Below are 27924 nucleotides of genomic sequence, written 5' to 3'. Positions count from 1 at the left end.
GGTAAAGGAAGCAAACCCCACCACACCCCTGGAGAGAACTCGGTTCAGTGAGTTCAGAGGAAACATGCAGACGTCTGTTTTTGATAACGTCCCCTCTCCGCATCACAGTCAGTGCTGCCCTTTGACCCCTGCCGCAACGTTAGCCTCCGAACAGGACAAGTTCAAGTAGCTCTCGTTCTGTTCCTCTGCCCAGGACATCATCACCCCCTTCGTGGCTCAAGTACAGTGGTGTGGTTATTGGTTATAGTCACAATTTTCCCTAATCCCCTGTCCTACCTATCTTGTCAGTCTCCACCAAGATCATGACTTGTTTTAATTCACAGCCAGACTAGAATGTTGAGTGTTATTGTAATTAGTTTACACTCTTGTCAGACATACTCTAGCAACATATCAAAAGTCCCTCTTGCTAATCCTGAAGAATGAGTAATTACTACTCATTAAGGTACCACGCTAGGCACTTCCCTTATATGAAATCATTAACTCCTTGCAATGGAAAAACATGCTCAGTGAGGTGATTGTTATTATCTCCAAAGTACAGATGAAGAAACTGAGGCACAAAGCCCCCAAGTAACTGGACCAAAGTTACACTGCTGCTAAATCAAGGTATAGAATTCAAATCCAGACAGCCTGGGTCAAAGTCTAAATTCTTAACCACCATGAAATACTGCCTCTGTGCTCTATTGTCAGAGATCTAGCAGAGTGAGACCCACCGACACACACTCACTGGTGAAGTTCATTGGAAAGGCACCAGGCAGAGAGGGCGGCCACGAGGGGCACTTGGGTATGTGGATGATCAAGCAGAAGGCCAAGCAGAGCAGACACAGGACTAATTCGTTTGGAGACTGCATTTGAATGGACACTCTCTAAAGCACCTGATAATCCCCAGTGATCACCCTTATTTCTCACCCCAGTCAGTCTGGGGGATCATCTCTCAGAGGCCATTTACATGGTTTAGTTACATTGGCTAGCATCACCCACCTCATGTTCCTTAGCAGATGTATCCACTGATCGTTGCAGATCCCAGCCACCAAAGCGGTAGGAGATCTTATCTTCTAAATACTTGGCAACACATCTGCCTCTGTCCTCTCATTGATCTGGTTTCTGAATTCTTAGATTCCTCTAATCCCAGGTCAGTGTTCAACCTCATACCCTTTATTAAAATAAAAATGTGACTCAAGCAAAATCAGTTTTTCTAGTCCTGGGTACATCTAGTCCGTGTCTAAAAATACCAGACAGTGTAAACTTAAGTTTATACATTTATATGCCAAACCTCAGTACAAAGTTTAGTCTTCCACCCTTATTCGGTGTACGCTTATCTGGGATATTCTTTGTTCTCCCACATCCAAATATTCCTCTTTTTTTCCGTATGCTATCCTGTTTCACAAAAGAAAAAAATCTTTATGAGTATTTTAGTAGTTTCTTCAAGTTAAACAAATTTTTAGCAGTCAGTTCTGTGGTCATCAATGCTTAGAAGAATATTTCTTCAAGTATGTGAGGTAATGAACTAGATTTATTTCATATCCAACACGTATTTAAGAAACACTGTCATTATTGCAAATGCAAGTATAATCAAATTATAAGAATTGGTTAATCCACCAGAGACTATATTATATTCAGCAGAGTTTTATAAGTCAATACCTTTGAATGATGATATGTGTAAATATTATAGTCATGGATTGATCATTTAAGCATATACATATAATATATATTATAATCTATGCAGACTCAACCATTAATCATTTGAGGTTTAAAAGACATGAAATGCAAAAATGTTTCACTCTATAGTGGTAATTGATGTGGTCATTCATACAATCTAAAATACAAAATAAAAACAAGATAAACTCTAAATTTCATCCCTTTGGAATGCTAACAAATGTCACAGTAAATGTGTTTTTTAGATAAATTTACAATAGCTGTATCAAATAAAATACAATGTAAGTTCATGATCTTAAAATCTCCCCTCACACATATGTGAGTACATTTGATTTGAAATGTATCTGGATTTTTAAACAGTTTTAGAGTTGCCTTGTTGCCGAAGCCCAAATATTTGCAATGTAATGATTAGATTCTCTGTGTCTTTCATAAATTCTAAACTCCTGCTAAATGTTTTCTTCATAGTTACTCTTAAAATACCTGGCAAAAAGAAGTAAGTTCTTTTTTAACAGCTTTGAATCATAAATACAGTAAATGTTTTTGCACTTGCGTTCTCCCAATCTCCATACCATGCTTCCTGGCATTTGGCACTTTTTTAGAAGGACAATTTGACATGATACATTTCAAAGACAATTTTCCTCCTGGGTGAGTCTAGGCATAGCATTAAATTCTTACTTTTCTTTCCGCTCTTAGTCCATTTCAGTCAACAACCGCTGTCACTGAGAACAATGCCCATTCTCTTCCTAAGTCACGCCCACCCATGAGGGTTGTCCCTTTCTGTTTGCACTGAGGCGGCAGTGCAGAGACTGAGTGGATTATTTATATTCTTTCTGCTGGGAATCTGGACTAGCACACACGACCTCTGAGAGGGTAGACTGTGTGGGGTTTTGGCGCGGGGGGGGCGGGGGATTGCCCATAGGTAGGGCATTTAGAGTTACAACTACACAGAGAACCAGAGAAGTGTCATCAATGTTAGGAGTGAATGAATACGAGCGGAAGAGGTTGAGAGAAGGAGACAGATGGAAGCCTGGAGGGGGTGGCCACCGTGTTCCTGCGGCGTGGTGGTTCCTGTTCCAATCCTTTGTGAAGCCCAGTTCTTCTTTCTGCCTTTTGGAGAGATATTGCTATGTGCTTCCAAAATATCTCCCACCCTGGTTAAAGTAATTAAGTAGATATCTAATCCTTGTTGACAACTAAGTATGGTTAAACCATTTTTATAATATTTATCTTGAAACCAATTACCTTTAATTCAAGGGTAACCATTAAAAGTCTTACTAGCTTCCATCTGCAAGTGTTTGTCTAAAGATAATTTCTCATTCTTATTGTGGAAATACTATATCCATAAATAGTTTTAAATAAAACAAGAAAATATAATCACAGTTGCAGTTTTTGTCTCTTATTCTTTTTGTAGATGTGTAATCAGATAGTTTTATATGTAAATATATAATAAAAGCACTTCATGTAATTTTTATTCTTAAAACTGAGTAGTGAAATTTTTCATGCACTAAAATTCTAAAATGACCTTTAAGTGTGTCTTATCATGTAGATGCCACGATTGAATTTTTAAATCTCCTGTCATTGGTCAGTTGTTACTGAACAACTTTGCCTCTAAAACAGTTATCCTTTGCATAATGCATTCTCAGCACCCCTCAACATTTCCTTTATTCTGATTCTCTTTCACATGAAATATGAGTAATTTTTTATTACACTTATTTCTGTTTCTTGCCTCGTTATGTTACCTAGACTCCCCACCTAGAGGTCATGGGGCATTCTTACCTTGTTCTTGAATTTAGTGAGAATGCTTCACACATGATATTGCCCATTGGTTTATGGTAGCTCTCTTCGTCATATTACGTGTCTCTCTATTCTTTGCCTACATCATTTATACAGTCATAAACTGGTGCCCAAATATCATGTGAGATTGTCTTCCTTTTTCCTTTGACCTCTTGATGTGAGGCACATAAATAAATTCTCAACTTTGACTCTTTGGACGAACTACCGCTTGGTCATATTGTGTAGTCATTAAACATGTCAACTGAAATCATTTTATAAATTTACTCATAACTGTATTAATAGTGACGTTAGCATCTTATATTAAGTTAGCAATTTGTTTAATAGTGATATGTTAGGCCTCTTTAATTTTCATTTGGATTCTGATGACTCGACTTTTCGCTGTCCAGATTTCCTTGTTCTTTGTGTGTTTATAGAATGGGTGATGGAATTTGGCACTATTAGAAATCTGTTTGGTCTTTTGCGTGCTCTTTCTGTTGATTTTTGTAGTCTGGATTCAGTCTGCAGCTCTGCAACTCCTGTGCGCACCATTTCACAATTTGATCTACTGTCCCTATGGGTCCATTTCAAAATGATTTGTGTCTGTGTTTAATAACTAAAGCATGTACGTGGGTGGAAGAACTCTGTGAGTATAAATCTAAGATTAAGTTCTTTCTTGACCCACTGGTTGTTCTGTGATTTGGCTAGACTGTTAGAAATAGCCTAAATGTTAATTGAGCCAACATATTTTTCATTCTAGAATTTCAGTCTATGAAGCCTGAGTACATAGTTAAAATAAATGAGACATACTAAATATGATTGATTTGATATCACAGTATAAAGAAGAAGGCTTAGGTATGGCAGAGTACTCTTCCCAGTTATAGTTTTGTCATTGTTTTATTTTTTGTTTTTAGCGAGTGTTTCCATCATACCATCAAAAAGAAGAACTAAAAGTCTCTAGCACAGCACATCAATACAGATTTAGGGAAACAAGTTTAAATATAATATTTATAAGGACTTTCATAAGAACAATGTTGGGACTAGAATTTATTAGTTTATTCTGCATGTTGGACTTATAGCCAGTGAAGATTAAGGCACTGGTTTATTCTTTCATCACTATTTCATAGTTATTTTTCGATCATCGATAGAGTAAAAATGTAAGGGTCAGTCCTTGCAGTCCAACTTGGGATATAGCCAAATATATGTGCGTCAATTATAATTATGATGGGGTTAGGATAATTCAATGTAGTGGGGGGGTTATGGACAAAGATGAATATTTTCTGCACAGCAGAAGAATTTAGGATAGCTTCAGAGAGGAGATGAACTTTGATCTGCATTTTTAAGAACTGGAAAAAAGAGGAGCAGACATGTGGGGAGATGAACAAGAGTTGTTAAGCATGTCCAGGCAGCCTCCCTGGGTTCTGACCTAGTTTGTGGCGACATGGTAAAAACACCAAGGAGGTCAGAATCATCAGTAAATAGGGGACCCCCTTTATGGTGCCTCCCTCAGGAAAATGGTGAAGAAAGTTCAAATTAGCCCGCACGCCAAGTACCCTTGCTGCTTCTGTGGTGAAACCAAGATGGAGAGACGAGCTGTGGGGACCTGGCCCGTGGGTCCTGAGCGAAAGCAGTCGCTGGTGGGGCCTGGGCCCACAACACCACTCTGCTGTCACAAGACAGAGGAATTGAAAGACCAGTAGAAGCTCCATAGTTTGACACATTGCTAGCCTATAATAAGTGGGTTGATTTATGTAACAGAGTTACTTTGGTATGTTAATTTCCTTAATTAGATGTTCCCTGATTCGCTTTGCATTGATAATTGCTTTCTCAAAAGAAGTCTTGGGGGGGGAAGTTCCAGGCCGGGCAAACATCAGGTAAGCCTGGCACGTTCCAACGCCCCCGAACAGACTCAGGTGTAGTAAGAATGTAGTACGAGAGGTAGGCCGGGAAGTAGGTAGGAGATTGGAGTGTGAGGAGTGGTGCCATTGAAAGTATTATTTAGGACAGTCCTTTGACATGTAAAAAAAATTAGACTTTATTTTGTAAACAGAGAGAAAATCATGGAAGTTTTTTTAACGTGATCAGATCAGTATTTCAGAAAGATAACTTGGACAGCAGGTCATACAATGTGTTTGAGTGAAGAGCAGCTTCAGCCAGAGATGTTTAAAACATCTCTTGTTTCCAGTAATCTAGGCGGAAATACCTGAACAAAGGCTGGGGGCAGTAAGATTGTGAGGGAGGGAGGTCATTCTGAGGTGAAGTGTCTGGAAGGGTTACTAAAGGTGAAAGATCAGCGAGAAGACATTACAGATTACTCCTAGACTGCAGACTTGTAAAATCTGTGTTGTAGGGATAGACTATGTGGCCGTATTTGATGTCTTGAAAATAGGAGGAGAGAATACATTGAGTTCAAGAGGGCTATAGCATGTTCAGGCAGAGTGTCCATTGGACCACGGGAACTTCATGTTGGGGGTTTACGAGTGTAACTTGGCATACGTTTGGGCGTCATTAGTCTACAGGTGCAATTCACATTTCTGAGTTAACATCATTCCCCAGGGGAAGAACAGAGGTGGGGAGAAAGAAAATTTGGATATGATACAAAACTACAAAATAAAACTAAATAAAAGCCCTTAAATATAATCCTAGGAGATTGTCAACATTTTTTTAAAGACTTTATTTATTTATTTTTAGAGAGAGTTGAAAGGGAGAAAGAAAGAGAGGGAGAGAAACATCAATGGGATGCTTCTCAGCCTGGAACCCGGGCATGTGCCCTGACTGGGAACTGAACCAGTGATCCTTTGGTTCGCAGGCCTGTGCTCAATCCACTGAGCCACACCAGCCAGGGCAGACTGTCAACATTTTGATGTATATATTATCAGTCATACTTAGACATGTATGTACACACATGCAGAACATTTACACATAATATCTACACTAATGTGATGAAGTTGTGTTTGGTATCTACTTTTAAATTTTAATATTATTCAACAATATCACTGTAGAGGTATTAAATGATTGCCCTCTAATTTATTTAACTAGTAACCTATTGTTGGAATTTTATGTTATTTCCATTTTTCACTATTGGAAATTATTCTGGCATCATTTTGGTGATTTTTTGCATGTATTTCTGGTAGTTTCCTTAAGATATCCTTAGATATAGAATTTAAGTTTAAATAATGTGAAATTTTTAAGGCTTGCGTCACTTTGTCAGCCTGTGCTCTAAATATCAGGAGTCGCAACAGAAACATCTGTTTCACCAGATATTTTACAATGAAAATTTTAAAAAAATCTTTGGTCATTTAAGAAGTGAAAGAATAGTGTTACTATTATTTAACCTACATTATTTTGGTTATTAATGAAGTTAAATGATATTTATACTTTCTGACAACGGTAGAATTTGGGGGATTTTCCTTTTGTTTGATCAAAAGACCTATATTTCTGTTATCTTCCTTTTTCTTTTCTCTTAGAGATATGTAAAAGTTTTCTACATTTTAAAAAATTTAATCTTTTATTTGATCATCATAATGTGTATATTTTCTCATTTGTTGTTTGTTTCTATTTCTGATTTATTTTTTGAAAAGAAGCAGAAGTTTGAAGAAGTGCAATGCTTACTATGGTTTTGTGCCTTATTGCTTTGGCTGGAAATGTCAAAGATTTTTAAAAAATAGTGAAAATACCTGTGATGACTGATTGATTCCTTCCCTAGTTGGGAAATATTTTCACAATTGAGCATAATTTACATTGTACTTTTAGATAGATATTCTAGCGTAATATTATTAGTGAGGTGTCTTTTTATTTCTAATTTTTTCATTAAAGAGGCAAAACTAAGTTTTAGTCAACTCCTTTTTAGCATCTTGGATTCTCATGTTCTTTTCCTTGGGACAGTTACTGTGTTATATCACAGCAAAAGACTAATTTTAATTTATTTTTGCATTTGAGGAATAAGCCTTATTCAACAAAGGAGAAAGATTCTTTGAATATTTTCTGAATTCAGTTCGGAAGTATTTATTTAGAATTGTGCTTCTGTGTTTATAAGTGAGATTAGTGTGCAGCTTTCTACACTGAAATTTGTACTAAGCTTGATCAGTTAGAATTTCTGACATCTTATCTTACCACTAGCAATATGGATTTCTGAGTCTTCCATTGTATTTTGTATTTTCTTGCATTATTTTCTTAGCAAAGCTTCCTCCTCCTACACATATTCATTTCCATCTTAGCCTGTTCTCCTTCTATGGCTTTTAGATCCTTCCATAGAGACTGTGACTTTTTTAAATCCTCGTTATGCAAGCAACATTCAATTGTGTTTGTTTTCTTCATATTTCTGTATTAAATTATGTATTCTTCTAAATTTTCAGGCTGATTTTGCAGTTCTTGAGTTTACACAATATTTTAATAGGCCTGCCCTAGACTTGTGTTTTTTCCTCCGGGGATGAGGGTATCACTGTCCTGACCCACACTGTCCAATACTGTAGCCACTAGCCAGATGTGGCTACTTACATTTAAGTAAATTAAAATGAAATAAAATTGCCCTGGCATGGTGGCCAAAAATGACAAATGCCAGGAACAAAAATCTGAGCAGATTGAGAAAATGCTCCCAAGAACAACAGTTTTGAAGCTGGTTTTTTACACTAGAATCAAAGGAGGAGAGGTAAGGAGGGTTACATGAAATCTTTTGGTGGTAGATTAAAGGAGTGGGAGAAAGAAAAGGGGGCAAATCTCTAAAACTGGATAAAAAGCAAAACAGAAGCCCTGGCTGGCATAGCTCAGTGGATTGAGTGTGGGCTGTGAACCAAAGTGTCGCAGGTTCGATTCCCAGTCAGAGTACATGCCTGGGTTGCAGGCCATGACCCCCAGCAACCGCATATTGATATTTCTTTCTCTCTCTCTCTCTCTCTCTCTCTTTCTCCCCCTTCCCTCTCTAAATAATGTCTTTTTTAAAAAAGCAAAACAGAAAGACAAATCTTTCTTATTCGTTGGTGGGCACAGGATGGGTAATTAACAGTCACAGACCGTGGAGACGCTCTGTGGGCAACCGGACAGCAGTGAGAGGTCTCTGGTCACGTGCCCTGGAGCTGGGGGTTGTGTCCTAGGAAAGGAGATTACTCTGACATTCACAGGTCTGTTCAGCTTACATGCAAGGTAGACAGACGCACTTACAAAGATTGACCTTTGTCAAGGAAGCTATAGGCCTAAAACGCCCCTCCTCCCCCATGACCTGCTTTTAGTGAAGAATTTCTATGTTCAGATCATCCTCTGAGGTTTAGATCATTGCCCTCGGAGTCTGTAGGGCCTGCCATCTGCTCTCCTCTGAGCTTGTTGGGTTGAGTATGTGGCCCCACTTATGACCACAGTAACCGAGAAAATAAGTGCAGTGCCAGGACCAATTCTTCACTGGAAGTAGAAAGGGACGAGAGCTACCACTACATAAAACCAAACAGGGATATGGAAGAAAGACTGGAGGCACTTCCACCAAATCCAGGAAGAAGGAGGATGAGATGAAAATGAAAAAAGAGCCCTGGCTGGCATGGCTCAGTGGATTGAGTGTGGGCTGTGAACCAAAGTGTCGCAGGTTCGGTTCCCAGTCAGGGCACATGCCTGGGTTGCAGGCCATGACCCCCAGCAACCGCACTTTGATGTTTCTCTCTCTCTCTCTCTCTCTCTCTCTCTCTCTCTCTCTCTCTCTCTCTCTCTCTCCCTCCCTCCCTCCCCTCTCTAAAAATAAATGAATAAAATCTTTAAAAAAAATTACTCTTACTATAAAAAAAAGAAAGAAAGAAAATGAAAAAAGTATGGAACATATGAAGTCCAGAAAATGAGGGACCAGCAGATGCACACATAATTTCTTTTCCCAGAAATACTATTCAAAAATATTCAACAGTAAACATTCCTTAAACTGCAAAATATCTGATTATTCACGTTAAAAATAGTCACTAAATAACAGACAAAGCCTGGTGAAGTTTTAGAACTTGAAGGATGAGACAAGTATTCTGTGTAGCTTAGAGTGTGTCTTGTTTATAGTTAATGTTTCCTAATGGAGAAAAACAAATGTGGAGAACAAGTTGTAACACTGACATAATTTACTAGCTTTCTGCTCCCTGGAGGAGAATGCCTCTGATACATGCACAATAGGTAACAGTGCATGAAGTTCAATTTCTTAAAAGATGACTTATGAGGTTCTCTATCTTGAGTGTCTATCCTCACTCAAGGGGCTGCAGTGGTTGGTCACGGCTGAGATTGGGTTGCAGTTGGAATTACATCGCCAGGTAGTTAATTAATAGAACCCAAGGGCAAATATTGTCCCCAAGTCAGATTTGTTGTGACCGCTCCTTTTTTTTTTCCAAGACCAGTTTTTCAAAATAGTTCTCTTGTGGCCTGACTTTTGGGGGAGGGGGGACCTCGGTCTTGTGTAATGGTGATGGATCTCGGGTGTTAGAACAAGTTACACAACCCTGCATTTTTATCATTCTAATGACTATTGCTGGACAAGGGGAGCTTACTTCCCTGCCAGATATTTATACAAGCCACTCAGAGGCTTGATACAATGCAGATGGTGATAACCTTTTACCACACAAAGTGCATGTTCAGTTTTTCCTTGGCAGCAAAGTTTGTGCCTCATGCGATATCCTGGACCCAAAATTTCTATTTCTTAAATGCCTTCCAAAGGAGAGCAGATGATGTAAAATATTTCTGGAATACTTAGAAGGAATTGAGGGCTAGGCCTCTGCCAGGTTCCACAGAAATAACCACAGGTCTATTTACTTGTGAGATCTGCGGGATGAAACATATTTTTCTTGAGTTATGTTTTTATTCAAGTGCAGTGAAGCACCAGGATGGGGTGGGAGCAAGTGATTTTCCGTGAACTGTCCACTCGTCCTCCATCTCTAAAGTGCATTCCGAACCCAGATCTTGTGAAACTCTGTGCGTGGGCTGCTGGTCCCGCTGCTATTGTTCTTTTAAGCTTAATACCTTTCCTTGCCGACAGGTATAATGGTTCCTGTAAATATTCACCCATTCCCCACAAGAGGAGAAGAAAAATAGGATCACAGCTTCAAGTGTTGTTTCTGTAAGGAGGAGTACAGCAAGGGATCTCCACCAAATCCTAACCTGGATGTTGAGAAGTGTCATTGACAATGGGCTAAGATTAATAGTACAAAATAGGATTTGTTTATGTCAGAAGGACAATAAAGACACAGAAAGGAAACGGTCTTTTCTTGTATACAGCGGTACAAAATACTGTGCATATGTATGCAAGCGCACACACACAGGTATTTCATACATTCCTACTGCTCACTCAAATAACTCTCCGCAGCATATCCTAGAGTTTATCCACTCCACTCGTTCATCGATTAATTCATTGAATAAATATTTATGAGCACATACTCTGGGCCAGGCACTATCAAGACTATCATTCTGAAAATGAAAAAACAATGTACTTTTCTTCCTCTCTCTCCTTTCCATCAACATTCTCACTTTTTGAGCATCTTGTGTACATTAACTGGCATGGGCTTGTAGGAAAGTAATAAGAATGAGCTAAAGCTTAGGGGAGTGTCCATGGAAGTTGGGTTGTGATTTCAGAGTGCAACCACTCAGAAAAAAAGAGTTTATCACATAGTCAAGAGCAAGGACGTTATAAACACAACTCAGCACATCTTGGAGTGCTAGAAGTAGGAGTTACCCCTTGAATACTGACACCCAATTTTAGAGACAAAGAAATGTATAGCTAGCTCATGTCATCCATAACAGATCATAGGATTGTTCCCCAGAGGTTGTACTGAATGAAAGAAAAACGTGTGTGTGTGTGTGTGTGTGTGTGTGTGTGTGTGTGTGTGTGGTCCGGTCCATTACAATTGATAGGGCTTTTTGCCTGGGATGTGTACTAACGGAAAGTGTGTTTGTATATGTGTGTATCATACTTTATACATTTCAGTCATTGTTTTTATTAATACTCAAATTACCCTCTATTTGAGCTTCTTCAGCTGGTTTCTGATTCTCTTTGCCATGCCCTTAGCAGTCTTCACTAGCTTATAGTAGTAGTAGGTTTTTGAGAAGGAGTGGGGTGAAGCATTTAATTATCTCTTCTCAAATCTCTGGCTTTCCAGATGTTCTCTGGAGTCATGCTTAGTTTAATTGCCTTTAAATTCAGGTGTAAAGGTTTTATCTTTAGCTCACAAACGCTAAAACACTTGGTAAGGATTATTAGATTATAATCTAATGATTATGTATTTATAAAGAATGCTGTATATAAACATGAATTGTATACTCTAAGAGAATATGGATCTTATGGTTGAATATGCCCATAAAGTGAATTGAGGCATTTATTTGTTAAAATCATATCACCTCCTTTTAACTTTAACAAAACATAGGAAGTAATTGTAGCTCCTCTTGAGTACTGTCTGAATGTAGGGTTCTTACTGCCTAATGAACACTGAATGCCTTCTAAAAACTTGCTATAAAATATACTGTGACTCTCCTTTACCTTTCTTATCCAATCATTATGGAAAGCAATGACATGCCATTTCATTACAATGCCAGATTCACCACTTAATTATCTGTGCCTGTCCAGTTTGATGCGACAAGATATCAATGGCAGTAAATAGATGCCTTTTAAAAAAGGTTTTATTTTTTCTTTTATCTATAAAGAAGAACAGCAAAAACATTTATAAAGCTCACTTGTCCTAAAACAATACAGCCCTAGTGTCAGGTCGAGTAAATCAGCATTTTCTCATGAAGACAGGACATCGCCACCAACAGCTGATTCTGTGCGGATACTGGGTGGTCCCAGTAGAAAAGAATGAAGTATTGAATCAATTCTACAATCCCGGATGGACGGTGGAAGAACAATATAGAAAGCAAGTTGGTCATTATTAACTCTGGAGAAGACATTCCCTTAAATTTTCCTCCAGTTAGGCTTTTAGTGTATGGCTACGAGGTGCGGGGTGCAGGGTGGAGAGCGAGACAGAGCAGGAGAGAGCGTGCGCGCGATAGAGAGAGAGAGAGAGAGAGAGAGAGAGAGTGAGAGAGAGAGAGATATGCATGCTTGAAAGCAGATACCTGGGAGTCAGATTTGGTTCATGTTTTGAGAGCCTGAAAATTAAAAAAAAGTTTAACAATCACGATAATATTAATAAAAGCTCATTCCATAAACATTTGCTATTCTCCTTAGCCAGCTCCATGGCAGTGCTGATGCATTTCAAATGCTTCCAAGGTTTATTGTGGTTCTGTGGGGCCATTGTAGGCTCTTGTCTGCGCCTGCTTCTCTCCGTGATCTATGTCCCTTTCCTCACTCTGGTGAAATGCTGATGAGTGCCACAAATACTATTGTACATAAGAAGGGAAGCACATAGTAGGTGAATGCACTACAAACTCATACTAACTATCCTCTGTTTTCATTGCAGCAAATTCTTCATCATTCCAGGGAAAACTCCACAAAAGTTATATTTCTCATCACGGATGGCTATTCTAATGGGGGAGATCCTAGACCAGTTGCAGCATTGCTACGAGATTTTGGAGTGGAGATCTTCACCTTCGGCATATGGCAAGGAAATATTCGGGAACTGAACGACATGGCGTCCCTGCCAAAGGAGGAGCACTGCTACCTGCTCCACAGTTTCGAAGAATTCGAGGCTTTAGCTCGCCGGGCATTGCATGAAGGTAATGGAAACCTAACAGCATAAGACGATGCATTTCTTTTTTTTTTAAGATTTTTTAAAATTTATTTTATTTTTACAGAGGGAAGGCAGGGAGATAGAGAGAGAGAGAACATCAATGTGCGGTTGCTGAGGGTCATGGCCTGCAACCCAGGCATGTACCCTGACTGGGAATCGAACCTGCAACACTTTGGTTCGCAGCCGGTGCTCAATCCACTGAGCTACACCAGCCAGGGCTAGATGGTGCATTTCAATGGGGGTTCCTTCTCTCTTACTGCTTGAGACCCACTAGAGGGTAACATCACACCCTACAAAGTCTTCACTGAGTGTGATGCTGAGGTGCCCTTGGTGTATTATGAGATGTGTTGAACTTCATAAATGGAGATGACATGCCGGCCTTGCAACAATAGTGTATTTTGTTTTGTTTTTAACAGCTGTGATATATTTTCGCTAAAATATCCATATGCTCCCACCAGGAACCATTAGCATCAATGGAATGAATCGAGGTGTGTTTCGAGGCCACACACAGCGTGGGAAGTTATCCGGGAGGATGAAGTAACCGCTCAGTGATAGGCATAGTGGATCCCACCAGGATGTTTCCAGAAACACACATGAAGATATAGGGACAGGAAATGCTTAGCACACACTTCTGGACCTGACAGCTTGAAGCTACATAAGCTCTCTAAAAGCTGAATAACATTACCCCAACAGGAAGTAAAGTCAGCAAAGCCATTCATTAGAATTCTTGGTACACATTTATTAAGACGTTCACTTGTATGGTTTAAGTTGGATGAACTTCCAGGCATAATGGGGGCATGTGGCTTGGTGAGCGACAAGAGAAACGCATAGATGGGGAGGAGATGACAGGAGCTCTAGCCTCAGATAAAGCCACGTAGCAAATTAGGCTTGATTCTGGCCGGGGTCCGTGTGAAAGAGTTGCGTTCGTGGGCAAATCACGGCAATATGAGGTTTCAGGCAACTAGTGATGTTCATAATAAGCAGATCAGCCCTACTGTAGTTCCAAAAGAGTCTAGGGCAAGACCTCAGGCTAGCTATGTATGCAGCAAAAGAATCCCACTTAAGGCCCTGGCTGGCATAGCTCAGTGGATTGAGCGCAGGCTGCAAACCAAAGTGTCGCAGGTTCGATTCCCAGTCAGGGTACATGCCTGGGTTGCAGGCCATGACCCCCAGCAACTGCACATTGATGTTTCTCTCTCTCTCTCTATCTCCCTCCCTTCCCTCTCTAAAAATAAATAAATAAAATCTTAAAAAAAAAAGAATCCCACTTAGCCATCTTCTAGGTGAGTGGCTTTTCACAAATTATTTAACTTTTGTACTCCTTAAGTTTCTTGTTAATAAAACAGGGAAGGAGAATAGTACCTAGTACCTAGGATTATTACAAGAATTACACGGGTTGATACATATAAAGTGATTTTAAATATTACTGAGGGCCTATGATACTAAGCCCTTAATAAATGTCCATTATTATTACCTTAAATACTTTATCTAACATCTATGAGCTTCAGTTTGCTCTACTTTTAAAATGGAGTTATTATATTACATAGTTTTATCAGGAGGACTCAATAAAATATTTAAAATTTCACCAAGTATAGTGTTCAGCACATGGCAGTTCAGTTACTGGGGTTTTTCATCATTTCTCCCCTTCTCATGGAAAAGGGATGTGTTGATTGGGAACCCAGGGGGCGGTGTTACTAGATGGGATTATGAAATTATGAGTACCATGAGCTGTGTTGGAGAGGACTCATTTCAAGTCCTACCTTCCCTCTGTCCTGTGGGGTCAGGGCCTTCTGCCTAAGTACAAGTTGACCCAGAAACTGGGTGGAACAGAACCTTCTTTTGGTTACGATATCACAACGGAGTTTTTGAAGGCTTTGCTTTTATCTTAATTAACTAACATTTAGAATGTGTAATACTCTGATTGAGTTTCCAGATTTGGTCAGGAAAGACCCTGTTTTTCTGAAAAATTATGATCAGATCAAAGGCAGTGAGCCTCATTTCCTCAGCCTCTGTGTTCTCTGAAGTTGCTTTCCATTTGGGTGGATCCACTCTTGGTGTCAAGACTGTCCGTGCTTCCGGTCATTCTAAATAGACACGGGCTATAGAATGATAGCTCTCCCCATATGTAACGTGTTCACTTCTCTCTCTCAGCCCTGAATACCAGTGCACCAGTGTTGATAGCTCGATTTCCTTGCTGCCTAAGTTGCTCTTCTGCCAGATAAACTTGTGGCCGAATGTCTCAGAGCTAAGTGCCGAGTTACTGGCTCTTGACCAGCACCACAGTCCACTGGGTGGGGCTTCAGTGGGGTGCCTGGTTGTACCGGTCTCTTCTCCTTGGAGTATTCCCGTTCCTTTTTCCCTGCTTAGCATGCAGAGTCTTCAGGCATAGAGGCAAATGTTCCGTAACTGAGGACATCACCAGTCTTGTTTCCAGGTATTCAATCACAGTCCCCGTGTCTTGCTGAAACTCACCCATTTGAGTTCCTACTTGGGACCCGTGGCCTGTCTGGCACCAGGGACTTAGCACTGAAATTTGGGCTAAGACTTTTGAACTTCTTCAACAGAGTAAAGGGCACTTATTGTTTGCCTGGTTAAGGCCACCCATTCTGGATCAGTCATATTCCACCGTACCCGGTCCTGTAAAGTCCCTTTCTGAACGGATCTGAGTTCTTGACTTCCCAGCATGCCTCACTTCAGAACATGGTTCAAGTACAGCCATATGATCTCCATTTACATAAAATGGGATGGTTTACTTAAAACTGAGAGATAAACCAGATCCTAGTCTATCATTCAGCTTTTGTGATGCTGTTATTCAAGTCTTCCATCAAACGACTATATGAGTGATGGTATTTAGTCCTGGGTCAGTAGCTCACAGCAGCATCCTTAGGCAGCAGTCAGGATCGTAGTTTTATTTTTGTATTTGGACATGAACTTTGGAAACACTGAGGCAGTGAAGCCCTGCTGGCGTGGAAGCCAGAGGAATGACCTGGGGGACCGACTGCATTCCTTCCTGCCGCATCTGGAGATTCCTCCCCAAAGCACTTAATTTTCTGCCTGACCCCGCGTGGCCTCGAGAACTGATGAGGTCCCAGACTGAAATAACTGGCGGAAACCTATTCCCAGTCTGTGGTAGCGCAAGTAACACACGTTCCTATGTGGGTGGGAGCGGGGGGGCAGTTGGGAATTCAACGGATATGAAAAGACATTTTCTCCAGCTTGCACTTAAATTGTAGCAACTGGAGCTGCAATGTTCAACTGTTAATTCATTTTTTTTATTACCCTCTGTCATGGCCAGATCTGCCCTCTGGGAGTTTTATTCAAGAGGATATGTCCCACTGCTCCTATCTGTGCGAAGCTGGCAAAGACTGCTGCGACCGAATGGCAAGCTGCAAGTGTGGGACGCACACGGGGCAGTTTGAGTGCATCTGCGAAAAGGGGTATTATGGGAAAGGTCTCCAGTATGAGTGCACAGGTGAGTCTCCGGTCTGTCTAACTCTATCGGTTATCTGTTGCTGTGTCAAAAACGACCCCCAAACTCAACGGCTTAAACCCCTTAGTATGAATTGCTCATGAGTCATTTGGGCAGCTCCTTTGTTCTCAGCATGGGGACATGCATTTGTCATTAGCAATGAGTTGGGCGGGATCTCAGCTGAGTTCTCTTATCTGTGTGGGGACCAGCTGGCTGGAGTCTGGTCTAAAACGACCTGGTCTAGGACCACTAGGCAGTCCGTTCCGTGGCTTCTTAGCCTCAGTGTGTTCCTGTGGTGGCAGAGTTCCGAGCGGGAGAATGGAAGCTTGCTACGCCCCTTCCAACCGGGATTCAGAACTGGGAGGGTGGAGGACTTGGGGTCTCTTGTTTGCCATCAGTCAACAGCCAGATCTATCCTCTAGGCTCTTAAACCAAAGTACGCCTCAGTCTCTGTATGGATTGAAGCGAGTGGGATTCTGGTCCTCAGGCCCCAGTGACTTGTGGGACTGTCACAGAATAAAGTACAACATTCGCTTGATAGTCTCTCAGCTCTTCACAAGTCTCCAAAAAGGGGCTTCAGAAAGCCATGAAGGTGACGTCACATCAAAATGGAATTCATTTTATTGACATTCATTATTTTACCTCCTCTAGCTTTCTTTACCAGAGGATCTTGGTGTCTTAAATATTGTCTTAGAAAGTCAAGAAGAGCAATTTAGGATTCTCATGATGTGCATTATATTTTAGGGCATATATAATATTTAGAAGTAACGTAGTTTTTCTGTGATAGCATTTATTTGTTTGTTCATTTTTTTACCTAAAAAGTAACATTTTTTAAAAAATAACTTGAACAGCTCTTCTGTGATTTGCTATTTGGGAAAAACTCATTCCCGTGGAAATCAACGCCCCCCAGGAACATGTAGGAGCAGCAGGGTTATTTTATGCTGTTCCACGTGGTCTGTCGTTGCTCGTGTCACGTGAACATTAGCCTGACCTTTGGAAGGTCGGCCTGCTCTACAGCCCAGAAACGTGGTTCTCCCCTGTCTGCCTGACCTGCTCTCTCTTCCTCCTTCTCTTGTCCTCCTCATAGGACATTCCCTCTTGTGTTCTTCTTGTGCTGTCTTCTAACCTTGCTGCCCCTCGCCTCGCCTTGCTTCTTCCTCCCTTCCTTGGCTCTGATCCCAGCTTGCAGACACGTCCTTCCTAGGTCTGACCATCCATGCTCACCCAGCAGAATCGCTCCTTTCTTGGCCCTGCTCCTACTCGACCCAGCAGGATTCCTCATTTAAGGGGGAGGGGGTGGAATCTGCCTAACTGCCTCTGGGCTGGCAAAATGCCTCCCCTTGAATCTTCCCACACTTCCATCAACGGCCCCTCTTGGCACGGTCCCCAACACCTCCTCCTCCTCTCCCCCATCCTAGCCCACCAGACACGGGCAGAAGCTCTCATTTCCTTGCTCCATGCTGTAGTCAGCACGTCTGCTCTCCGTGTGGTCCCAGACCGAACTGCTCCCTGCCTGCCAACAAGCCGCTGCCGAATGGCCGCCCAGCAGCCTCGGCCACACCGGGCAGCAGCCCCCACTGCTCCATGGCACTATAATCTAGCATCCCAGGGGAGAAGCTGCAGGAAGAGGGGGGCGGGTCACAAACCCACTGCCCCTCGTTACACAGGCAGCAGTGGCTGTCACCAGGAGGACATTCCAGGCTGAAAGGCCCAGTGGTCCGTGACACGGATGAGTCTGGGCAGGCCTGTCAGGAGAGCCCCAGGAGAGAGCACAGGAGCACTTTTGCTACTGGTTCCAGCCAAGGACACTGAGCACAGAAGGGTTTGTGTATCCAACCCTTCTTTTAAATTAGTAAGCCTCAGCTAAATACTTGCTTACATGCATGATACAAATGAGATACACTTGCATCAATATAAATGTTCACATTGTCATGTCCAGCATCTGTTTCTAAGGTATCGGGAAAAGTGGTATGGGAACTCCAAGGTGCACACGGGGACTGTGTACAGTTGTAGGAGACAGCGCTCATCACTGGCTTCTCCTGCATGCCAGGAGCAAAGAGGAAAGTAAATAAATCACACCCCTCCTGTGGCATGAGAGACTCACGACCCGGCTTTTTTCTCTTGGAAAGACAGAAAGAAATATTAGCTCTAAATCATACAGTACTGACCACCTGGCAGCCGCGAGCCCCTTCAGAATGGGTTTAGTTGGCAGATGTTCCGGAGCCCCTTCTCCATGCTGAGCCCAGGCATGGAATCCATGCGGGGCTGCAATGGTGGGCAGACAGACATGGTCCCCACCTTCTCAGTACTTACAGCCGAACCACACAAATCCATTTGTAAATGCAAACTGGCGTGTATGCTATTAAATAAAAATGCCTGTGGCATAAACAAGGGCTCCAGAGGAGGACAGACTAAGATGGTACCTTCTAAGCTACAATGTGAAGCATAAGCAGACCATGGCTATTTATTTCTGCAGGAGAGAATGTTACCTTTCATTCCGAATAGTTGGAATTCTGTGTATCTTTCCTCATCACAGACACAGTGCCTTTCAGGAGCAAATCATTCCCTTAGAGAGCCAAAAGAAATCTTAGAGATTATCCGCTCTAAACCCCTCATTCTACTAGAGGAAATTGAGGTTTCGGGAAAGCTGAATATCTTGCTCAAGATGGCATATCCAGCCATCCCCAGGGACCAGGAAGGGATGCAGGACGCTTTTCTCTAAGTCCTGTGTTATTTCCAAGACACCACACCACTTATTCTGCATTTTTGAACATAGCTTCTTGTACACATTGCTTTTTCATTGACACTGAACTGTGCTCAAAGTGTTTAAAAACAAAGGAAGATCTGGCTCAAATTCATCCTCTGCTGATTACAAACTATGTGGCTTTGGATGATTAATTTCTTCCGATTCTCCATTTCTTTTGTAAAATCAGCTTAGTAATGGTATAGTTTTATACACACACATAGACACACACACACACACACACACATATATGTATACAGACACCTATAAATAGTTTATAGATATGTGTGTGCATATACAGGGGTGGGCAAAAGGAGGTTTACAGTTGTGAGTACACAAAACAGAGTTTATGCTTGTGTTATTATTCATTAACTATTGTATGATTTTCCATAGGAACAACTGGGAATCTACTTTTGCCCACCTTACATATGCAGACGTATATATGTGTGTATAAAGAGAGATCTATAGATGGATAGTTAGGTAATTGAGAGAATATATACTTTGATGCTTAGGGTAATATCTGACACATCAATTTTTAATCAGTGGTAGCTTTTAATCATTGTGAAATAATACAAGAAAGCCAATGAAAGAACATTAAACTAATTAGCTCAAGAACAAGATACCTGAAGATAACTGACACCACATCTTTTGTAAGTTTTAGTCCTCTAAGCTAGACTAGTGGCCCTCACCTGAGAACCTGCTCTGGGGGGGATGAGGTAGATTTGTGCCTGCAGGTGAATACCACCGAGAAAGCTGGCACCTACTAACAGTGACCTGACAAGTATCCAATGGAAAGCAAGAACACTAACTGAGAAAAGGCAGTGAGATAATGGGCCATTGGATATTGAAGAAAGTAGAGACTGTTTACCTTGATCAGGGAATAATTATATGCTGGAGCGAATTATATTTGTTAATTAATTTTATCACAGAGCAGAATACTAGAGCTAGCCGTGAGGGTTTTTCTCATCATTCAGTTGGAAGAGTAGAAAACCCTGTCTCATGATCATATAGGAAATTTGAGCAGAACTGGAATTAAGATTTCCCAATTCCTAGCCTGGAGCCCTTCCTTTATGCCAGACTGTCTTGAAGGGTGCCTGGGTGGCCTCAGAGAAAGCTGATGACCTTGATGCTTCTGTGATCTCCTCCTCCTTTTCCCCTCATTGTTTTGGGGGCTTGCCAATGGCAATCTGGACTGCATGGGTCCTCAAACAATGACCCTCCAACATCCTGTCCAAGGCCATGGCTTTGCTTGAAATGGCCCAAGCACCATAGTCATCAGTAGCAGCAAGTGTCTGCTCCATGTCAGGACCCTGATGCACAGAGAGATTTTGATGACTGTGGATTTGTTCCATATTGTGAACATCCTCACTGGAATGCAAGACTGGTGATATTTGTTAGAAATTACTAACAAGTCATACTTTGCCAAAAAGTTCAATTTTGTAAAACCGTTGGGGTGTTTGGACTGGTTTTCACTTCCCCTGGCTCCAGACTTCTTTGAATTGATTTCAAAATAATCCTGTGCTTTTAGCTGGTGGTCTTAAAGAGTATGTGCTAATAGGTTTTATAGGAGCAAAGATCGTATAATAAATAGATAATTCAAGGTAGAATGATGCTTTGTTCAAGTGTATCTCAATCACTTGTATAATGGCACCGAACACAGAAACCATATTTGACAGAATTTAAATAACGCTAAAAAATTTGCTAGGAAAAAGGAATTTGAAACAGTTGTAAGACTTAGAAAGCCATCCCCTATGTGGTCCAGTCTAAGCGAGCCATTACAGTGAATGAAATAGTTCAGCAACCAAAATACATTTCAGGATAGTATAAGCCTTCATTTTCTCTTAATGCCATAATGGAAACATACAAAACAGAGCAATTGTTAAAATCCCCCTTTTCTCATCATTCCTTCCCTTAGTAACCGTAACTCTTCTGCACCTATCTCTTCAAATTCTCCCCTACACACACACACAAGCGTGGGCACACATACCTTGCCACCCAAGCCTTAGCTCAAACCTCTTCTATTAATTCTACATCACTCCTTAGGGAACCATAAATGGAGAAAGTCCAGGAACATTTGCATATCAATATTCTTTTTTGTTGTTGTAAATCAATGCTTTATAAGAGGCCTATGATTTTTTAAAAAAACTCTTACATAAGGTTTCATTAATCATACAAATGTTTTGTATGATTCAGAAATTGTGTGGGACTTGAACACTGCATTAGAAGGTTTAAAAGGTTGAGAAAATACCTTTCTAGGGTTAGTCACTGAACTTCAGCTAAGGGAAGAGTACTGAAAAACTGTGCTGGCCAATGAAAGGATGTTGCTTCCATTTCTAGCTCTAATACAATTTCTTTATACTTCACACTCAACATAGACATTTGGACAGTGATGCTGACAATGAGGTTGATGATGATGATGATGATGACAGTAACAACTAATACTAAAATAGTGCTTACTCTATTCCAGATACTTTTCCAAGCATTGATGTTTAGTAATTCATTTAATGTTCATAACAACTCCCTGGAGTATTGTTCCACTTTAGAGACGAGGAAAGCAAAAGTCTGAGCAGTTAGGTAACTCGCCCAGGGCTATAAAGCTAATAGAGCTAGTTTGTGAACCCAAGTTCCCTAGCTCCAGAGTCTGCAGTCTAGTCACAAAGACAGACATTCAACAAATAAGCACGCAATCAAAAATATAATTTCAAGTTCTGTTAAGTATTAGTTTGACCCTCAGGAGATCATCAATATTTGATCATTTTCAACCCACAAAACAGCACTGTCATGTGGTCCAAGCTAATGCTGGTGAGGAAAAGTAGAAAATGAGTCATATAAAATACAAATCTGCTTAATTTTTTAATTGTGACTCATTCAAGAATAAACTTAAGCTCCTTAGCATGGAATAAAGGCTTTGCATGATTTCATCTCTCTCTGTCCTTTGAGCTAAAAGCTGGAACTAGTTACAGTTTCCCCTAACCACGCTATTTCTTGTTTTAATCATTTTTATTGTTATTCTATTACAGTTGTCCCAATTTTTCCCCCTTTGCCCTCCACCACCCCCCCCACAGTTAAATCCCACACCATTGTCCATGTCCATGGGCCATGCATACATGTTCTTTGTCTAGTCCCTCCCCCGTCTTTCCTCCATTACCCCCTTCCTCCCTCCCCTCCATTCACGTTCAGTCTGCTCCGTGCTTCCGTGCTGTTTCACTCCTCAGCTGCTTCTGGCTGTGTTTCCGTCCTCACCCAACTATTGCCTTTATTCCTAGACCCCTAGACTAGTGAAGAGTTCCAATAGGCGGGGCTCTCTAATTCATTCTATAACCTGACGGCCTGCCTCAGAGCCCAGGGTAAGTGCTCCAGAAAAAGGGTTGGGTAAGAGGTCAAGCTGAATATCAGAATCTTACATGGACAGGAACTCGTCGTTGAAATCTTTGGCCATTGCTCGGTTTCCACATCTGCCCTGGGAACCACAGGATCCCTAGCACGAAAGCACATGGTGGGAAGTTTTTAAGGGTGTATTTAATTCATTTGAATGCAAAATATTTACATTTGGTTTAACTTTGCCGACAAGTCAAATGCAGTTGATGGTGGATGCACTACCTTAGCCATTTTTAGATGGCTGGGTCATCATGTCAGCTGATTCACCAGTGAACTTCTGTTGTAAATCCAAGCCTTTGCAGCTGTTCTGAATTTTCCCTGGAGGGATCTGAGAGACGCAGAATATGGAGACAATAGGCATCTTGAGGACACTGCTCTTTGCAGAGATTGAATCCATTTCAGTGAGGTTAGAGTAATTAGCAGATTGAAAATGATGGTTAAAGGATAGCCAAGGCTGAGGGCTAGCGAACGAGCCAAAGTCTCGGTTCTGTTATTCTTTATAAAATGAGGATACACTATGGAAATAGAAACACTGGAGGATTTACTGGGGGATATCTTATTATGTATGTAAACATATGCACACAAATCCCCACCCCCACCCCACATGCACGCACATGTTTTCCTAAGTATTATGTCATTTCTTTGGAAAGAGAAAGGACAAAGTTCTTTAGAGATTCTTGAATGGAAACCAAAACATTTGGAAATCTTGTTCTCTGAGCTGAGTTTAGCTGATTTTTTCCTCCCAATAACATCCCCAGAGGTGACTGACAATGGATTTGTAAGGCGTGAGGAATTTGTACAATGGATTCCTATTTGCTTTTTTATGAAGGAATACTGCTCGCATGCTGACATGCATTCCCGTCAACTTCAGGGGTAGAGTGGTTAACTGCTGCCTAGATGAGGCTGGTTTGTTCAGTTTTCTACTGAATGAGGTCAGTATTACAGTCCTGATAGCCTGTTTTCCGGTGTATTTTAATTTGGTAACAGGAAAACACATGGAATTACACCATACGTGTGAAACATCACCGCACTCCAAAGTCAGTATATTGTATTTTCAAGCCCAGTCACTGTGGTCTTCGTTCAGCTCTATGACTTCTGTTTGGTACCGTTACCAGAGAGGGGCCTGGCCCTGAGCGGGTCTGCCTGGGGCCAACTGTAGTGTGTGAGTTACTGACCTCGTGTAGGAAAGATTTCACAACACGAGTCCAGGTGACTGGGAGGATGCATTATCAAAGCTGCAGTAATGAAACAAGGAAGGGCTTACCATAGAAGAAGCAACAGGAGAGTCTGGGCTGGGCTGCCTGAGCTCCCTGGGAGCTCACCCGGGGACAGGTTCAGGGGATCAGCCTGGGACCAGCTGCCAGCTGCCCTAGAGGTGAGGAGGTGAGGAGACACGTGCCCGTGGGGAAGAAGTGAGGGAAGAAGAAGGGGAAGGGAATGGCTCGGGCTGCTCCCCAGAGGGAGAGCACACCCTGGGCCCTTTGTCTTGAGGCTTTTCTCTCTTTCCTGTGGGCAGGAATCTTAGGGGAGGTCTGGGGGGCATTGCAGTAGCCTAGTCATCAGGTCTCCAGGTGGAAGCATAGTCATTCTTTCAGGGGCATGGTCTCCACTGACTGGTCAGTGACAGGGCAGCGGGTCTTTAGTCATTGTGGCTGGTTCTGGTGTCAGCCACCTGGCTTTGCTGCTTTTCTGGGCCTGGAGCTGGAATACAACTGAGGGCCAGCTGTTATCTCCCAGACATTGTATCCAGGGAGGAAAGGCCAGGGGAGGGAAGGTCAGCCTGGGGGTGAGGTCCTTGTTCTCCCAGTTCTGCCCCCTGCCAGGCACTGGGGGCCTTCTGCCCTGGTGACCGTCTGCACCTGGCTGTAAAGTGTCCGGCCACTGTGTTCAGCTCCCTGTCTCAGTTTCCTTTTCCCCTTGCCAAGGAATTTGCCTGCCTTCGCACTATCCTGTCTCAGTACCTTCTGGTTATTTTCTTTCTTTTTGTTGAAGTTCTCATTGTGTTCATCTGGTCTTCTCCCAATTTCTTTGAACATCTTTGTGAGGATTCCTTTGAGTTCTTCATCTGGTAAATTACTTCTCTCCACGCTGGTGTGGAATTTTATCTTGTTCTTTGGTTTGGAACGCGTTCCTTTGTTTCTTCACTTTGCTCTCTGTGGTGGTTTCTGTGCTTCAGATAAAACACCCACCTCCCCAAGTCCTGAAGGAGCAGCCTCCTGTAGGAGACGATCCTTATCATTCAACCCTACCTTGGCTCTTGGTTGTCCCTCAGTCCTTGGTGATTGTCCCAGCAGCCTATTTGATTGTTAATGACTCCTACTAATCGAGGGTATGCCAAGACCTGTCAGTGCCCCAAAAGGGAGGATATTAGTCAGCACTCAGCTGCAGCCTGATTGGAAGCCAGACCCTCAGGGAGCAGCAGCTTTTGGAGTATGCACATGTATACTTCAGATGTATACTGTGGGGCCATAAGTGTAAACCCTGCTGGCCACCAGAGCCAGGCGGTGTGGGGGTGTCCCCTGAGCAGCAGTCACAAAAACTGGGGCTCTGGACAAGTGTGTTAGCTCCTGCCTGGGACATAGTAGTGAGCTGCAGGGAGGCAGAAGGAGAGAGCACAGATGGCACCCATCCGCCTTTGTGGCCTGAGAACACCTGGGTAAGCCCCCGGTTGTGTGCGAAACCTGAAGCCTGTCCATCAGGCCAAATCTCTGGGACAAGTACCCAGGAAGCCTCTTTCATGGAAGGAATGGGGGGGGGGGTGTTTCAGTCTGTTGTCTGTGCAGTGCCCTGGGGGTGGTAGCTCGCTTTGCTGAGAACTGCCACTCCAATTGGTGTAATCCTGTGGGACCCAAGAACACAGGCTTCCTTGGCCACTAGAGCCAGGTGATCAAGGGGTATTTCCTGGGTGGTGGCTGCAAACACAGGGCCACCAGGCATCTATGAAAGCTGCCCTCCAGGAGATACCGGCCCTCTTGAGTGTGGCAAAGGGAGAGAGCATCCAGGTGGCGCCTGCCAGGGAAAAGAAGGAAAAATAGCAAGACAGCACCTGCAGGCTAAAGCAAGGTAGAGAGAAAACATGAAGATGGTGCTCGCCAGCCAGTGGGCCTGTAGATAAAATCAGGTGTTTGCCCCTTGGGCCCTTGCTTTAAGATTAGCAGATGAGTGTCATTCACATGAAGTCTGGACACCTCTGGATTGGCTGTCTCTGTGCTGGACCCTGGTGCTGGCGAATAGCCCTGTAGGAGACATTTCTCAGGTCATTTTAGTCTTAAGCATACTTTGGGGGCTCATCTCTCAGGTGCAGGCCTTTAAGTTGGGGTGCCCAACCTGGTGTTCATACTCTTTGCCCTTCAGGGAGAAACTCTGGGCTTTGAGTTTCTCCACAGCCGGGGGACTCCATGCCAGGTGAGATTCTGTCCCAGCCTCTCACCTGCTTCTCTCCGTCACCTGACGCATGGGGCTTGCTCCAACAGCGTTTAGTTTCTGTTCAGAGGATGTTATTCTCTATGGAGCTGCAGCTTTGGTGTGTTCTTAGGAGGAGGTGACCCAAGAGCTCCTTAGGCCGCCATCCTTGACAGAAATCCCCCTAAGTCAGTATACTGTGCTCCTCAGAAATACTTATCAAAATTTACCCAATATTCTAAAATTGCCAAAATAAGTATTACAAGCAAATCTGGCTGATCATCGTAAAATTTGCTCTTTTCCCTTCTTCTTTACCCCACCCCCATTATTGGTAACTCTTTCCAGTAATAATAAAAAGGAGACAAAAGAAAAACATCTGCTAAATCAGAAGTCTTCAAGGGCTTTTGCTTATGTAACTCCTAAAAAAGTATCAGAAACCCATGTACCCTGTCAACTTTTACAGAGCCATCTAAAGATGTTTTGGCAGGTTTTTTAAAAGATGGCATTTCCATAGTACCACATCACCATTTTAAAATAAAACTATTATATCACTTTTGAATGTACCCAAGGAAATCAAAATGCCACAGCAAATTTGATTCCTTCTGGAAGTATCCATTTGTGAACAAGCACGTTTTTTTAAAAAACTGCATGGTTTCTTTTCTTAAATCTCTTCCATTCTACATCCATCACATAATTGTATTCCAATGCAAGTGTTTGTATGTATTAAAGCATGTTAGAGACCACAGCATTCTACTTCTCTGCCATAGACATTGTGAATATAAATGGAAACTAATTTTTAAATTTTCTGTGACCAAAACTGCTATTAGTTTGAGCTATTATTATAATCATTATTTCTATATAATTTGCCAAACAGACACATTTTGATACTCATTACACATAAAAATAAAGTACTGTGGGAGATTCCTGTACCCATGGATTTCTGTTAGTTGCAGCATCAATTTTATTTCTATTTTTCATTGGGTTTTAGTGCTGACAGCCTTCTCCGTACAGATATGTAGATGGGACTTGAAACAGTTGTGTTAAATTGATGTCACCAAATTCTTTGAGTTTCTCCTGAGTTACATGCCAACAGTAACAAGTTCTCTATCATCAAAAAAGTATTACAGATGATGTATTAGCTGATGACTCCCTTAGGTCAGTTTTCAATTTCATTGAAACTGAACAGTGGGAAAGCTGACGGCTTGCGAAAGTTGCTACTCAGTCATTGCAGTCCTTCGCTCTCTCCAGTCTCTGGGAAGTCCCGCAGAGACTTCCCTGGGACTTACTAAAGGACTCCCCATTTCTTTTCACTTGGAAACAGGTGGTTGAACCTAATCATGCTTGGGAAAAATCAAAGTGCTACAGATTTTAATAAATCTTTACAATTCAAGAGTTTCTGATAAAATTATTTTACCTAACAATGTACGTTGATATATTTTTACCCAAATCTTGGGGAAACTGCACCTTGGAGCTTCTTTGAGGACCTGTTTGTTCTGCCTTAATTCGAGAGAGGAGCGGTTGGCTGGAGGTCAGGGGTGTTTCTTTCATGCCTGACTCTGGCTCTATAGACGCCTTGGTACCGGGAACAAAATATGATGAAGAGTGTACATGAGTATTAGAATGGCTGGGGAGGTATATTCCTCCTGTATAAATGTACACATTGACTTTCTTATTCAGATGTCACTTTCAAAAAATTTTACAGTTCTTCATGAGGTACACAATTCTCTTTCAAATTGTTCTTATCAAATGCATAGTTTTCTAATTATAGATGGGAGTTTATTGCATTTTTTAAATACAGTGCTTCTGCATACAAATTTGTTGATTTTGAAGCATTTATTGTACCA

The 27924-nt window shown here is 41.9% G+C and overlaps 1 protein-coding gene across 1 annotated transcript in view; it reads left to right on the top strand.

Moving 5' to 3' along the window:
• The window catches only part of SVEP1 (sushi, von Willebrand factor type A, EGF and pentraxin domain containing 1), a 161474-nt gene that overhangs the window by 14812 nt on the left and 118738 nt on the right, over nucleotides 1–27924 (top strand). Inside the window, exons 2-3 of the mRNA XM_045840312.1 lie at nucleotides 12819–13074; nucleotides 16384–16560. Coding sequence (XP_045696268.1) covers nucleotides 12819–13074; nucleotides 16384–16560 — 433 coding nt within the window. The remainder of the gene's footprint in view (nucleotides 1–12818; nucleotides 13075–16383; nucleotides 16561–27924) is intronic.

Source organism: Phyllostomus hastatus, unplaced genomic scaffold (assembly GCF_019186645.2).
Source record: "Phyllostomus hastatus isolate PE091 unplaced genomic scaffold, TTU_PhHast_1.1 phas_contig_34, whole genome shotgun sequence".
Taxonomy (NCBI): Eukaryota; Metazoa; Chordata; class Mammalia; order Chiroptera; family Phyllostomidae; genus Phyllostomus; species Phyllostomus hastatus.
This window is presented reverse-complemented; position numbering and strand designations above follow the sequence as displayed.